This window comes from Hylobates moloch, unplaced genomic scaffold (assembly GCF_009828535.3).
Source record: "Hylobates moloch isolate HMO894 unplaced genomic scaffold, HMol_V3 SCAFFOLD_4, whole genome shotgun sequence".
Classification (NCBI taxonomy): domain Eukaryota; kingdom Metazoa; phylum Chordata; class Mammalia; order Primates; family Hylobatidae; genus Hylobates; species Hylobates moloch.
The window spans coordinates 24,519,032-24,535,224 of NW_026652279.1; the positions used below are offsets into that span (position 1 = coordinate 24,519,032).

A 16,193-nucleotide genomic window follows, 5' to 3' on the forward strand; every position below is an offset into this window, starting at 1 on the left:
GTGAATTGAAAACCCAGTTTCAAACATTATCAATATTTTGCTATCAGGCTTAAACTTTCTCTCCTGAATTTTTGTTGTGATGGGGCATTTTAGATCAAATCTGAGACATTATGTCTTCTTAACTAAAATATTTTAGCATGTATCTCTAACTGATGGGAACCTATTCTTTATATCACCATGCTATTCCCGTATCTGGTAAGATTAATAATTTTTAAAATCACCTAGTGCTTTAAATGCCTTTTCAAAAATGCATATCCTTTTTCCATTAGGATAAATACCTTGAAACATGTTGCTAGATCAAAAAATTTGCACATCTTTCATGGCTTTGGATATATGTTGGCAAGTGCCAATATGTATTGCAGTCAAGATTGCACAATTTAGTGTGACAATTACACTCATTGTTAGTAGAGGGAAAAAAGATATGAAAATATGGGATGTCATTAAAACAACATAGTGTGGAAGGAGGAAGGGTAGAAAGGCAAGAGATTAGAAAGGCAAGAAATTATACCAACAACAATAAAAACCCAAGCCTGGAAGTAGTGTTGTAATACCTGTGAGGGATCAGTGCTCTTGAGTAAAACCCTTACCACATTTCTGCACAGAACATTTAACCACTAAGGCAGGGGTTCAAGTTGGCATTGCCATGAGGTGGGGTAGAAGGAAAGATAGCAGGAGCCTCCATCGTTCGCTTATTTACCACCCATTCCACACCCTATGGAAGCAGCCTGTGGCCTCCAGGTAGATGCCTCTTCAAGTCTCACCTCCTAAATCATCCACTAGAGGAATGGTCATTTTATGTTTCATCTCTACTGACCTGTGCATTCTGAGCAGCCTCACAATATATATGTGGACCATTAAGCTCACATGACTGCATTTAGCATAGGAGAATGATAAGAGGCTTTCAAGGGTAGAGGGTTGTTACTTTACAGTGCCTGAAACTGATACTAAAACTGTTTACCTTGACAAAAGGAAAGGAACCTGCATTTACTGAAAAATTTTAAAACGTTGGTTTATCCTTCATATTGAAAATTTTAAAAATCATCTGTAAGGTAGGTACTACTATCCTTAATTTATAGATGAGGAAAAGTAGGTGCCACTTTAAGTCTTATTTGGAATATGTGAAGTCATGAATGAATGAAATAATAAGCAAATTAAAATGTATAGTTTGATAACAAAACAAAAGTGGCAGAAATGTAAGTGATAGGCTTAGCACAAGACAAGTTAAATAAGATAGCCAGTAGTTGGCAGAGGCAGGATTCAAATTCATGTCTATCTGACTGCAAAGTCAGGCTTTTAAGAGCTGAATATTTCATGTATAGTTCCTAGTGTTAAAGTACAAAGTTTCTTAAATTTTTTGTTGTTGTTCTCTCTCTCTCTTTTCCTCACATGTGTGTCTGAGATAATTTTCTATTAAGTTAGCTTACATTTACGCACTTACATGATAGACACTGTTCTAAAAACTGCATAATTAGCACATCCAATAGTTACAACAATCCTATGAAGTCTATATTATCATCATCCCCATTTTATCAGTTGAGAAACTTAGACTGGTTCGCCCATTTACTCAAGGTCATCTAGCTAGCAAGTGTCAAAGCTAGGAACTGAACCCTAGAATTCTAGTTTCAGAGTCTGTTTTTAGCCATTAAACTATCAATGTAATATGTATTGTTTATATCCATATTTATTCCCATATGAGTATGTTCAGATTACATAAATGCCCTTCTGTTTCCCAAGCAGTTTAAAGGAATAAAAAATGACAGGCACTCTGGTATTATATAATATGCAACAGCCCTTTGGAGACATTTTGTGCAATAACATTGCAGACATTATTTCCTCTACCTCATCCATAAACACTTCCTGTGAGATTTTTGTTCTTTGTGGAATATTTTTGTTGCAGTAATTCTTATTTGTTTTCTCAAAAATAATGGCTAGTTTCCACCTCTCTCATCAATAGACACATCAAATAATTTGTGGGTGCATCTGAGAGCCTAGACTCCTCTCATTAGATCAGTAATGATCTTCTAGCCAAGCCGATTTACATGTCTTTAACTTCAGTTTACATCGGTTAATATTGATAGGAACTGGAATAGGGAAGGAGAACTGAGTCTCTGGCCTCCAGGACCTCAAAGATTCTCAAGAGAGGCAGACAAAAAACTGACACCTGTAACACTGCGCAAGTGCTAGCGGGGCTACCTGCGGAACATGTCCTGAGAACACAGCACATGGCATAGAGTCAAGGGTGCAGGACAGCCAATTCCTACAACCATGCAAAATTCCCCATTTTGCAGACAGAAAACCCAAATGCACTTGCTGTGGTTGAATCCATGCAGTGCTTCCTCATATTTCTTGTGGGATTATATGTTAAATTCCTAACTAAGGTTCAACTTGATCATTTTCCAAATATCCAACTGGTTGCTGTTTATTAGACAATTATTAAAAGCACATTGTTTTGCTAGCGATTTGAAATACTACCTTTATTCTCCACTACATTAAATTCTCATGTGCAATTGGGTCTAGTTCTGGACTTTCTGTTCTGTTCCAATGATAAATTGATTTCTTTGTGTGCCAAGACTACTCTTTTTCAATAATAGTGAATTTAAAATCTGAATTTAAAATCTTCTGGAGCTTGCTCTCCTTTTTTTCACTTCCTTCCCCCAAACTACCAAACACTCATGTATACTTGCTCTTCTTTTTCAGCATTCTCTTGGTCCTGATATTTTTCCGTACGAACTTTAAAAGCAACTTGTCTATCTCTAGGCAAGAAAAGTTTGTGTTTTTATTGAGATCACATAAAAGCTATAAATTAACTTGAATGGAATTGACATAAGTGAAACCTTCAACTTTTCCTGAAAGACAAAAGCCCTGATAAATGGAAAGATATCAATTGTTCTTGGATATTCTCTTTTTTTAGGGGGGGTGGGGTAGCTATTTTAATTGTGCTCTTTTTCACTGTGTCTCTAAGTGGTTATTGTTTGTGTATGTAAAGATAGATCATCTCTCTGTGTAAATTTTATATCCTACTGCTTTCCCACCTTCCCTGTTTTGCGTTTGTTTTGTTTTGTTTTGTTTTTGAGATGGAGTCCCGCTCTGTTGCCCAGGCTGGAGTGCAGTGGTGGGATCTTGGCTCACTGCAACCTCTGCCTCCTGGGTTCAAGCAGTTCTCCTGCCTCAGCCTCCCAAGTAGCTGAGACTACAGGCACATGCCACCACACCCGGCTAATTTTTTTGTATTTTTAGTAGAGACAGGGTTTCACCATGTTGGCCAGGATGGTCTCGATCTCCTGACCTTGTGATCTGCCTACCTCAGCCTCCCAAACTGCTGGGATTACAGGCATGAGCCACTGTGCCTGGCCAACTTCCCTGTTTTTAGTAGCTTTTTCAAGGATATATTCTTAGAGGCCTGAAATAATATTTCTTATTTCGGTGAAGTTTTTAGATTACTCAAATTGCCGCAAAGGCACATTAGAGAGATGCGTTTCTCAGTGGTGGGAAGCTCGTGTCCACCCTGACAACCACGTACAGCTCAAAAATGAGAAATGTAGCCTAGGTTAAAGGCAGTCGGGTGGTGAGGAAATACTGTAAGCTGAAGATCTCAGGCCTAACTAAAGGGAATAGCTATTTTTTGAACACATGGAGTTGGGGTTCGCTGTTACTAGATCTTCTAACTTTATAAGCAAAACTAGAAATCTGGACTTTCAAGTAAAATCTTCTGGCTTTGAAGCTGATTGTAAAAATATTTTGGGGCTGGGCACGGTGGCTCATGCCTGTAATCCCAACACTTTGGGAGGCCGAAGCAGGTGGATTGTTTGAGCCCAAGGGTTTGAGACTAGCCTATGAAACATGGTGAGATCCTATCTCTACAAAAAAAAAATACAAAAATTATCCAGGCGTGGTGGTGCCCACCTGTGGTCCCAGCTACCCAGGAGGCTGAGGTGGGAGGATCACTTGAGCCTGGTGGGTTGAGGCTGCATTGTGCCATGTTTGAGCCACTGCACTCCAGCCTGGGGACGGAGAAAGACCCTGTCTCAAAAAAAAAAAAAATTATATATATATATACACACACACACACACACACACACACACACACACACAAATACACACATACACACAAAATCACCACACACACACATTTTGTGGCAAAAGAGAAAGGACGAGACAAGTCTATATGTTAAATATGCCCTACAAGCCACCACTTTGTGACATCTGAGAACAATATTATCATTTGGACCAAAGAGAAGCTAGGAAGGTGTACCACAACAGGATTTTTTATTTACTAAAGTATATTCCTTTCCTAAGGATAACATAAAAAATGGCTACAAACTTGGTGCTTTAAAACAATAGAAATTTATTCTCTTATGGTTCTAGGGGCCAGAAATACAAAGTCGAGGTTTCAGCTGGGGCCACAGCCCTCTGAAGGCTCTAGGCGGAGTAGCCTTCCCTGTTTCTTACAGGTTCCGCTGGTTCCAAGCATTCCTGGGCTTGTGGCTGCAATACCCCATCTGTGTTTATCTTCACATCTCCTTCTCGCCTTCTCCTGTGTGTCTCTCTTCTGTATGTATCTTATAAGGGCTCTTGTCATTGGATTTACAGCACTCATGAATAATCCAGGATCATCCCATCGAGAGATCCCTAAATTAATTTTATTTGTGATATAACTTATTACTATACAATATTAATATATTTTCCAAATAATGTCATATTCACAAGTTTGGGGGGTTAGGACATGGATATTTTTTAAGAGCCAAATTTAAACCACTGCCATAGGTTATATTATAGAAATATAAAAGGGCATGAAAAAACTATGTAGGGTTTAAAAATAGTTATAACGTCACCACCCAATCAAGAATACTAGCAGGATAGATGCCCCAACACTCTGTTTCTGTCCACCATATGTCTGTCTCCTCTCTTGTACCACCAGAAATAATCTATTTTTTTAGAATATCCTACTTTTACTATAATAGTTTCAATGTTTTTCTTTGTAGTTGAACCACATATGACTGCCTCATTAAACAATGTGGCTTATTTCTGCCCAATTTTGAACTTTACGTGACATAAATTATACTGAATGCATTCTTTCATTCCTGATTTGCACATTTGTTATGAGATTCATACGTGTTTTTGTGAACAGCATTTTTTTTTCTGTGTACTTCATAGGCATTTGGGTTGTTTCAGATTTTAGTTATTACAGATATTACCACGCTACACATTCTTGAATGTATATTGTGGTGCATGTGTATAAACTTTCTCTAGTGCATGTACCTAGCAGTAGAATGGCTCGTCTTTTAAGAATGCACATTAACAATGTTAATAGATAATGCTGACCTATTTTTCAAAATTTTTATACTTATTTGGACTCTCAGCAACAGGGAATTCCCTGTTTCTCACCCTAATCAATGCCTCTCTCTTCTCTCCCCTTGCCTGCATCGCCTCTTTTCCCTTTTCTCTTTCTCCTCTCTCTTTTCTCTCTCTCTCCCTCCCTCCCTCCCTGTTGTCGTTTCCTTTTGTTCTTTTTATTAATTGCTTCATTCACTGATTCTATTAGTGTCGTATGCCTATGATGTGCTAGGAGCTTTATTTTTCTGTATCATTGGGCCATTCTTCCTAAGAAGGAAGCAGACCCTCTGTTTATAGGCTGGTGAAATGAAGCCTTGGGTGCCCCCTGGCACCTAGGTCAACAGGGATGTTCTCATCTCCAACACATGACTAGTATTGAGAAGGCAGCCATCAGGACTCCTGGTCACTTTCTGATGCCTCAGGAAGAGCCATCAATATCTGTCAGCTCCCATTATCCTGGCAGAGCAGGCAGCTGTGTCCTCTGACCCCCTCTTCACATTCTGATAGGTTTCCCTTCGCACCACACACTTGCAAGAGCTTTTTCTGTCTCTCACCTGGAAAGGTCACTTCCCAAACAACACGCCTGGGATAAATTATGTTTCTATTGTTTTGCGCTCTCTTGTCTCAGCCACCAATTTCAAGGGGTGTTTGAGGGCAGCAACCCAGTTAAAAGAGGAAAGAACCAGATTGGTGTGGTCTTAACACCAGCTAAAGTCCATTTCATTTTCTCTCTGTTGCTCTAAGTTTACTTTCAAGATTACAGGAATATTGCTCAACATGTAACCAATGGGTCATTTGCTTCAGAAGCACCTGGAGATTAATTTTTGAAATTAAATTTATCTGTCTAATAAAAGGAACAATTTCATAATAAAAATACCATCTGCCCCGTATAAAAGAATTATCTTTCTCCTTTAACATGACTCTGATTCTGTTTCCAGTGAACCAAAACTCTGGTCTTGGTGCCTTGGTTTACATTTAAATACCTGACAATTAACTAATAGTAATGGGATATGTGTTAGATTACTTTTCTTCTTGGCTCTAGTAGAAAGTTTGGAAAAAAATCTCAATTCACTATGACACACACACACACATAATTATATTAATAGTGTTATTCTAATTTCTGCTTCTACCCCTGACTTTCCCTCTGTTCCACCTTGGTAACTGTAGATCTTGTATTGGACAGCCTATTCCTAAAATAAGATAGGTAGAATCTTTAGGTTGCAGGAACTATAATGACAGACCAAGAGTGATGGCTTGATGACTTCAGCCAGAGGGAAAACTTTAAACCATTCTGTATCAGAAGCTCTGTAGCCATGAATAAAGAAGAGCTATAGTGTGTGCCTAACCCAGAGAGCTGCCAAGTATATTCCAAGGCATTGTAAATACATGGCTACAACAAGATCTCTCTTAAAAACTTAAGTCTCTCATGGACAATTTTATTCTTTGTGAATGAAATTGAATAGAGGCAAACTTCAAGACTTAATTTATTTTTTGCCCTAGCTTATAGGAATAAACAGACTCTTAGATCCTGAAAGAATCTGACTCAGCTAAGAGGAGGCAAGTCAGCAAGAAGTAACTAAATGGAATAATATCCATTTGACCTCCACTTCTGCTGCTTTGAATTGTCTGAGAGGAGCTCCGTTTTTTGAAATGGCTTTGGCTCAGGACTATCAGACTGTGTAGTGGGTTTTACCGTTTTGATTGACTTATCCATTCCAATACCTGAATGCATGATTGTTTTGCTCTTCTACCTGTCGAACCACCCAGCTGCCCTGTGGAATCAATAGCTGATACAGTAAGTTGGTGATGGAGCGTCTAGTAGAGAAAGAGAGGAAGTGGCTTGGTAAGTGGGCCATGGAAGAGCTTCATAGCAGTAGTTGTTGACCGTTGGTAGCTAAGAGAATCTGCTAGGGAACTTGAAAATAATAATAATAATGAGACTCAGATACTGCCTACCTCAATGAGCTGGACTCTGTATTCTTTATCAGCTCTCCAAATGATTGCAATGCCCACCAAAATATGAGACTCACTGCGCTATAGCATGGGTGTCAGAAACCAGGGTCTGGAATTAGGCAGATGTGGGTCCAAATTCTTCTCTAAGCCTTCATTTTTAACTTTAGAGTATGGATCTGAGACCAGCTACTTCCTTTGGTTGATGTGACATTTTATGAGAAAATGTACATAAAATACTGCTTATTTTTGTAATTGTAATGATTATTCCATTTTTATGGCCTTACAGGTAAGGGAAAACTTTGAATAATTTAAGTATTCTGGAAGTAAGTCCATATTTTTTCCTATTGGTTCTTGATCATAGCACTCAACTTTGTAAGTTTCCAAAATTTTTCCATTGTCACAAACAAGATACTGTGAGGGAAGGAGATGGTGTAGTCTTCATTGTTGCAGGTGGATTGAAGGAAAATCGTATAGGTTAAGTATGTACCTGCTCTTGGTTCCATGACTGAGTGTGATTCATAGATTTAGGATTTGAGCCTAGGCCTTGGGACACTGAATCCAATCGCTTTTTCCACTCTGACTCTTCCAAGATCTTATGACCCCATATGAACATTTAAAGTCACACTGTCCTAAAGAGGAAGCTAGAGAGTTCCTGGCCTCCTCGTCCCTGCTTATCTGGACACTCTTTATACATTGAGGTTTATATTGGACTCAGTTCACCTACAACCTCTTCAAAAACTTTTCCTCCCAATTTGACTAGAAAGTCAATTACAGAATAGGACATTGCCAAGTGAAAGGAGGTTCTTAAAATAATATTCATGGATCAGGAGCTGACATGGTTAGGGATGCAGAATGTGGCATAATGGTCGACCTTAGGCATGTTACTATTTCTTATAACTCTGTTTTCTCACCTGCAAATGGAAATTATGCTAGTAACTACCTACCTGTCAGACTGAACTAGGAATTTAGTCATAGATTAATGCAATTAGAATATTTTTCCTCCTTCTGTTAATTTTTTTTTTTTTTTGGTTGACACACAAGAGGATCCAGTTCACTGAAACAAAGAAAAAAAAAGTCACTTTTATTTTTATTTCTGAATGTGCCAGCAGTGTGCCCTGCAAGCACTGACCTTTTCATTTAACTCTGTGTAGGGTTTGATGCCTACTTTACGTCCCGTACACTTGAAAACAACAGAAGAAATGTATGGTTTGCCGAATACTGGGAGGAAAACTTCAACTGCAAGTTGACGATTAGTGGGTCAAAAAAAGAAGACACAGATCGCAAATGCACAGGTAATTTAATTCTCGTTGTCCTTCTCCTATTACTGTACGTGGCTAGCACTGAAATGTCTGCATAGCTGACAGAAGGAAGCTTGGCTGGAGACAAATTGAAAAAGTAAATTAAATTTTACTAGACTGTTCAGAAAATGGAACAGGAGCATACGTCTTGCAGGACAAAAGACGTACAGACAAGAATGTATTCTTTTCTGCCTGTCTATCTAGCAGTAATTGACATTTTCAGTGATTCTTTGAATTCAGAAGGGGTCATGTTGCTTTGAATCCTCTTGTTCAGTTCCAGCCAGGAGTATGAAGTCATTTTCACATAGACAAAAATCTCTGACAAATCCCATGCCATTGCCGGATTTAACTGTTACCATGGACCGTATACTTGATTAAGGAAACAGAGTGATTGGGTTTAGAATAATGAAAATCCCAAATGATTTTCATTAACGTCTAAGTTAATCAGTTACCTACTATTTAAAATATTCACAGTTCTTTATATGTAACCTTGCAAATGAAAAATATCTGTGAATAAGTCAGAAGAAAAATCACACATTCATTCGTTTATTCACTCACAAATATTTACTGAGTGACTCCTTTCTGCTATGCACTGTGCTAGGCACTGGGGATCTGGTGGTGAGCAAACTAAGTGAGAATCCTCCCTCTACGTTGCCGAGAGTCTGGTGGAAGGAATTTGACTTTATTCCAGTGATCTCACGAACGAGTTCATAATTACAAACTGCAATCCATGTTCTGAGTGTTATGAGGGCATAGGAAGTTTACTCATGTTGAAGGTAGAAGCTGTCTCAAAAGACTCTTTTGAGAGAATGATGCTTGGGTCAAGATAAAATGAAGGAATGGACATTGGCTGGTTACAGAAGGAAAATAAGTTGGAGAATTCTGATTAAACATGGTAAATGGCTTGCAGTAGGAGAATTTTTGTGTTTCTGAGGATGTGAAAAACAGAAAAAACATGACTGAAGTACACAGAACAGAGAGAATGTGTGAGCCAAGCCTGCAGGTGTAGAGAGATGGTCCAGAACTAAGTCATTTTAGGATGTATGTAGGACTTGGCTTTTATCCTAAGAGCCGTGGTAACCATGGAAGGGTGTTACACAAGGGTATGACATGATCTACCATCTTATCAACTAGACCTCTTTAAACAGCAGCCTTTACAATTTGTAATGATGACCTTCAGGTATAATAAGGTAATAAGGCTAAAATGTTTTATGTATGATCAAGAAAGAGACATTCATGTGGGAAACAGTTCTTCCTCTAGTCTATCTTTGTAATGTAGCTGTTTGAATACCGGTCACCCACATGTTGTAGATTAATCCACTCAGCAAGCATCTATTAATCAAGTAATACATGGTATCAGGAACATCATGAAGTCTCTGAGGGTGCTTAAATGTAGTCTCAAGGAGTTTTCTGTGAAAAAGGAGAAATGAACAAGATATGACTAGAAACATCAATAAAAATAATGCTATAAAATCAGTATGATGCATATATTAAAGGTATCATTCAGTCAACTGGAAGATCGGATCAACCGTATTCTCCAGACCATGCTGTATAACAATAGTTCAGAGATATGGTCCCTAGAATACTGGGGGAAAAGGGAAAATATTAATTTAATATTGACTAGACCTAGGCGACACAAAGCTTTCAAGTGGAAACTGAAAAAATTAGCTTGATATCTGGATAATTTGTCTATATGTCAGGGTACATTCAAGTGCACCAGAAGTATGTAGATGATTGATGACAGTTTCCATGGGTTCTTTCTGACATTTGGTGTTCTGTATAGTGTCTGGAAGGTGGAATCGATTGATAGATGTTAGGATTGTCCCAGTCTGAGGCCACACCTCTGACTTTTATGAGCTTAAACACAGGCTGGTTTATCTGGAACCATGCTTTAGGGCTGATCATTGAGAATTTGGGTTTATACAAACTAGTAAGGTCATTATGCAAGCCTCTACCTTACAAAAATGGAAATGGAAGTGTTTGTGTCTTCCTAACTAACATGCTTCTTCCGTGTGTTTATAATCGCATTCACTAAATTATCATTGTACCCAAATTATTTGTATATTCTCACCTTCCTTTTTCCTTCCTCGTCACTTTCTTTGTGATGAGCTGTACCATACGGAATGGAGGTAGATACTGTTACCATTACCGTATCTCTTACTCTTTCACCTATTGATATGGTGGTCGTATTTTGTTTGTTTTTCTTATCCTTCCTTTTTCCAAATCCAACCATATGTAGATCTTTCTTTGATAGTATTCCAAAAAATACTATTTAAAAAATCTTTACATTTAAGTATACTTCAGTTTGGAAGTGAAGAATCAGTGGGAAAGGTAACCTGGTTGCATGCTTTGGTAACTAGATTTTAAAACACTAGAACAGGCATGTTAGAAAGGGCACCCAGATGAGTAGGCTAGCTGAGTAGTCTGACACTGAGGATCTGCGCTGTGAATACAATGAAGGTTTTTATCTGAGGACTGTAGAACATAGCCCCCTTCACAGAGCTCTCTGTGACTTGGCTCTGCTAAAGAAAAAGGAAGTCTTAATATAACATTCACTCTTAAGATGTGAGCACAAATTAAAATGTAGACCTTTTTTTTTCTTTTGGGCTGGGTAGCCTCCTTAGCCATACTCAACTGTATTTGTTATATATTAGCTGCAAGTAGACCAACACTGAATCAGCTATTTGACAAGTTTTAAATATGAGGAATGAGACCCATACTATTTGGAAAGAGCAAATTCCTGAGGTCAGTGTATAATGAGTTCTAGAATCACAAGAAAATGCAAAGTCATGAGAGGAATAATAATTATTGAAAAATATTCATTAAGAAACATGAGATAAGGTGTTCATACTTCATAATTTTACTTGGGGCTAGATGTGCAGAATTCTTATAGAAAATGACCTGAACAACTATGTAATCTTTATTTCTGTAAATTATCCATATTCACTTAAAGTCTTAAAGCAAGGGATTTTATCACATTCTTTAGTATTTCAAGAACATCCCCACTTTCCTTGATACCAAATCCCAGGATATGACAATCTGAGAGCTAGACATTCTTCCTCTTACCTTCCTTCGGAGTAGCCTAATAACCATTGATATAGATCAGGCATTCGCAGTGAACCATCCTGCTCATGGGATATGTTGGCTGTAATCACTCAGCGTGAAATGCAGTTCAGCAAGTATGTGGTTGTCCAAGCTATCACAGAAAACACAACTTCCATTTGACAGCATTAATGCCATTCATGCTACTTCATAGAAGAGCTATGTTTTCTCGTGGAGACAGTGCTAGCTATACACATAGTCATCTCTTCTAGAGAGTTCGCCACATACCGTTTGTCATTTGCAGGCAGAAAGATCAGATGTGATTTTTTTCTGGGTTGTATTTATGTTCACCTACCCACAGCCCACCAGCTGAGTGTGTTCACCCTTGAGACTTGCCAGGATGCTGCTGGCACAAAGACCAGTTTAGAGTATGACCTCTTTGGAAATAATACGTTTCAGTGGAGATACTAAGAGTCAATGAAAGAGGGAACATTACACAAACGAAGTGACACTCGGCAAAAAGAGATTGAGGCCATCTTGGGGTCAGGAACATTATACCACAGTGGTTAAGAAACCATTGGTTTTGGAATCAAAAAGATCTAAGCTTCTGTTCTAAAGACACCAATAACCACACATGCCTGTGAGAGCTTGGATAACATGTTTTTAACCTCTCAAAGCCATTTCTTATTTTTGAAGTGAGAATAGTAAAACTTTACATTCAAAATTGTTGAGTGGATTAAATGAGACAATTTAAATAAAGGGTCTGAAATTTTACTAGCACATGATAGTAGCTAACAATGGAAATTTTCTGTTGTTCTGGGCTGAATTCAGTGGCCTATGAGGAATTCATAATGATCTTTTTGTCTGTGTCACTCCTTAGAGATCAGGATGTATATCAACTCCAATAAGAAAACAAGTACATAAGTATAGACAAGAATTTTTACTGGGGTGCACACTATAGGATGATGTATTGAGTATCAAAGAGTTTGCAGACAGGCGTCATACAATGTTATGAGTGAAACATGAAGCTCAAGGCTTAAGGAATTTTGGTCCTTTAACACAGAGTGTGTGTCCAAGGCCCAATGACATTTGGACACACACTATGCATTATAGAGAGCATCATATCCCAAAGTTTTCTCATTTTCTTCTGAGGAGCTGTGTCCTTACATAGCTAATGGCATCCCCAAGATTGTAACACTCAGCATCTCATATCCCAACGTTTGCTCATCTTCTTCTGAGAAGCTGTATCCTTACGTGTCTAATAGCATCAAATATCTTAACTCCCAAATGGATTTTTTTAAACCAAGGAGGAGGTTCTGAGAACCTGAATATGTTTGCCTATGACTGGGCAACATCTTATGGCTTATCAGTCATAACTCATGACTTACCCAGAACATTTGTCTAACTAATATCACTGTTCTACGAAATGCCACTTGGTGAATACTGATTCATTAGCGTTGCCTCCTTGCTGAAAAGCAGGAACTCAGCAATTACAAATCCATCATCTGATGATGGGACAATTTAACGTTCAGAGATTTGTTTTTCTTTTGAGATGACAGAAGATGAATAAATTGGTGACGGATTTTTTTTGTAACAAGCCTTCATATCTCATTGCTAGTGCTTTCAAGTCACCCAATAAGCAAATTCAGTTTTGATTTGTGACCCTAATCAACCCCTGTTTACTGTGGAAAGATATCAAGGGCTAAAGAGCATACTCTGATAAAGGTCTACATTTTGGAAGGTCAGAATTCTTAGGCTGCATTTTTCTTTACACCTCACTTCTCGGAGCTAATAGTTTAAGTCCTCTTTTCAGTGGAGCTAACAAAAAGACTGTTGATAAACGCTGTTAATGAATAAACCATGTATTTCTTAAGTCTTTTATTTTTACCAGGACCCAGGCTCATTAGAGCCTATATAATTTGTTAAAAAGACTATCAAGACAAAGGAATTACACTTAAAGTCAAGTGCTCAGAATATATGTGCAGAAATAATTGATGATTATACTTATCAGTTTTTATACTCAGTGTCATTTTATTATTCTATTCTGAATTGACCTTTAATTGTCACAAAGATGTTTTATTGCAGCACCTAATTTACTTAACATGATTGAGGAATCCACAACAAAATGTTATAGATAAATAATGTCTAACCCTTTGGTACTCTAAGACTTTTTTGAAACCTTTTTGATGAGAAGCAATGTCAAATGCATTTTTACACCTTTGTGCTTTCTTAGAGGCTTGCCACAGATTAATTATGATTTAATCTCTGTGAGCATGCATAGGATTATGTGTTAATGGGGCTCTTTGTTAAATTTTTGGCTCTCTGACTCATCTCTAAATATCGGAGTCTTGGTTGACATCTCTCTTGCTACCATCACCCTTAAATCTTCCCCTACCTACCTCCATAAATGGCTTGTTTCTAATTGTGGGAACTGGAAATGTATCAAATTATTAAGAATCTTTGCTTGTTAATTAATTCATTTATTTAAAAATGAATGTTAAATACTAAATCCTCACAGAAAGGCTAAGGTATATAACTTTGAGGATTTAGTAAGGCATTCTACAGCAACCGTTTGGGTAAGTTTGCTAATAACATTTAGATACATGGAATACCAATTAACATAGGCTTCTTCAAGTTAAAATGGTCTGAATGTCACATCTAAAATTCTCATTGTTTTGGGGAAACCTCTTTAAATCCTTTTTGGAATGTAAGGTATTGAATAAAAATTCAATGCCCATAAAAGGTAATTGTATTTCTAGACTTCAGTTTTTCATGTATAATTGTTAAAAATAGACTTTAGTGTAACATTAAATCATAGTAAGTGTCATGCTAACTCTATGGGTTTGCTTTTAAGTCACTTAAATATGAAAGTTTATCTTCTTGTATTATTTAAAAATCAATAAATTTTGTAAAGGCATTTAAGAACAAAAATTTTACCTCTTTTCAAGGGAAGCATAGCGCCACCTATGTTAATTGCCAATTATTCCACTGGATAAATCTGAGAGAAGATAAGCAAGATGATTAGGCAATGCTTGATTCTGAGGGCAATAATTAGAATAGCCTTCTGTATGGTTGTGTATTGTAATAGGTACAAATCTCAGATCATAAAATTGCTAGTGCAAAAAATTGAACTTTTGGTTGTTTTCTGTAACTTCACTTTGTTTTTCAAATCTCCATCCTATCGTTTTGTAGAAATTCAATCTTTTTAAAACCCCTTATCCCACATGGTCCACAGGCCTGGACCTTAGTTACAAAGAGATTTTTTTTAAAGCCCAGGACTTGAAAATTATTTGTGAGGCTTTGCTCTGATCCTTTGGCATGCATGATTTTTCACTAGCCATGAATCCATCTCCAGGAATGCACTTTGTCCATTCCTGCCCTTAGTAGTGAAGATGTGAAGGCTACTGCAGCATGGATTCTTGGTCCTGACCTCAGGGCTTCTCCAGGTACAACTCTGGTTTTGATGACTCCAGTTTCTTCCTGTGACCATGGTTGCTGGAGGTTCTAGAGCCTAGGAGCTCTTCAGTTTTTTTTGTTTTTGTTTTTGTTTTTTTTTAAAGGAGTAAAATACATTTTATAATACTGTATTTTTAAAAAATAGGGCCAAATCCCAGGCAACATAGCAAGACCCTGTCTCTACAAACAGTAAAAAAAAAAAAAAAAATAGCCAGAAGTGGTCACACACATCCGTGGTCCCAGCTACTTACATTGGGAGTCTGAGGTGGGAGGATCACTTGAGCCCAGGTAGTTGAGGCTGCAGTGAGCTGTGATCACGCCACTGCACTCTAGCCTAGGTGACAGAGTGAGACCTTGTCTCAGACACTCAAAAAACAGGGCCATAGCAGTAAACTTTTGCTCAGTGTTCTATCCCTTTAGATCAGGTCAGTGAACTTTTCCTCTCAAGGGCAGGTAGTAAATATTTTAGGCATTATGGCTCAGGCTGTTTCTGACGCAACTACTCTGTTCCCATAACACAAGGCAACCACAATATATAAACAAATGGACAATAAACAAATGGTCCCTTGCTTTAGACCAGACTTGACCAACGGAACCTTTTACAATGACAGAAATATTTTATTATCTGACTACTGAGCATTTGAAACATGACTAATGCAACTAAGGAACTGACTTTTAAAATTATTTAAAATGTAAACAGCCACATGTGCCTAGCGGCAACTGTAGTGACCAGCTCTGCAGAGCCTAGGAGCTCTTCAGGAGCTTATACCAGCATTTAACTTTTACATATCCTGTTAGTTTCTGCCTTCTCATCTGTCACTCCTGAATGTCTTGATTACAGGCTGGGCAAGGAGACTAATTTAGATCCATTCATATCCTTCCACTTTTTTTTGTATATGGCATATGTTTCATGTCCTTAATACTTCAGTATTTTTGAAGCACAGAACCAAGTACTGACCATATAACACTGGCTTTTAGAACACAAAGGTCAGTCCTTTATTTATTATTATTATTTTCTTTTTACTTCCATTGTTCTTCTGTGTTTTATTATAACCATCCTTCCCAAAAGCAATGAAGAAGAATTCTGAAACTACCATGGTTAGAAAATAA

General features: G+C 37.7%; 1 protein-coding gene across 5 annotated transcripts in view; it reads left to right on the forward strand.

Annotated features, from left to right (window-relative positions):
• GRM7 (glutamate metabotropic receptor 7) overlaps nucleotides 1–16,193 on the forward strand; it is an 890,122-nt gene that overhangs the window by 554,097 nt on the left and 319,832 nt on the right. For all 5 annotated transcript variants that reach the window (XM_032149559.2, XM_032149558.2, XM_058437196.1 and 2 more), the window contains exon 5: nucleotides 8,439–8,579. In XM_032149559.2, coding sequence (XP_032005450.1) covers nucleotides 8,439–8,579 — 141 coding nt within the window. The remainder of the gene's footprint in view (nucleotides 1–8,438; nucleotides 8,580–16,193) is intronic.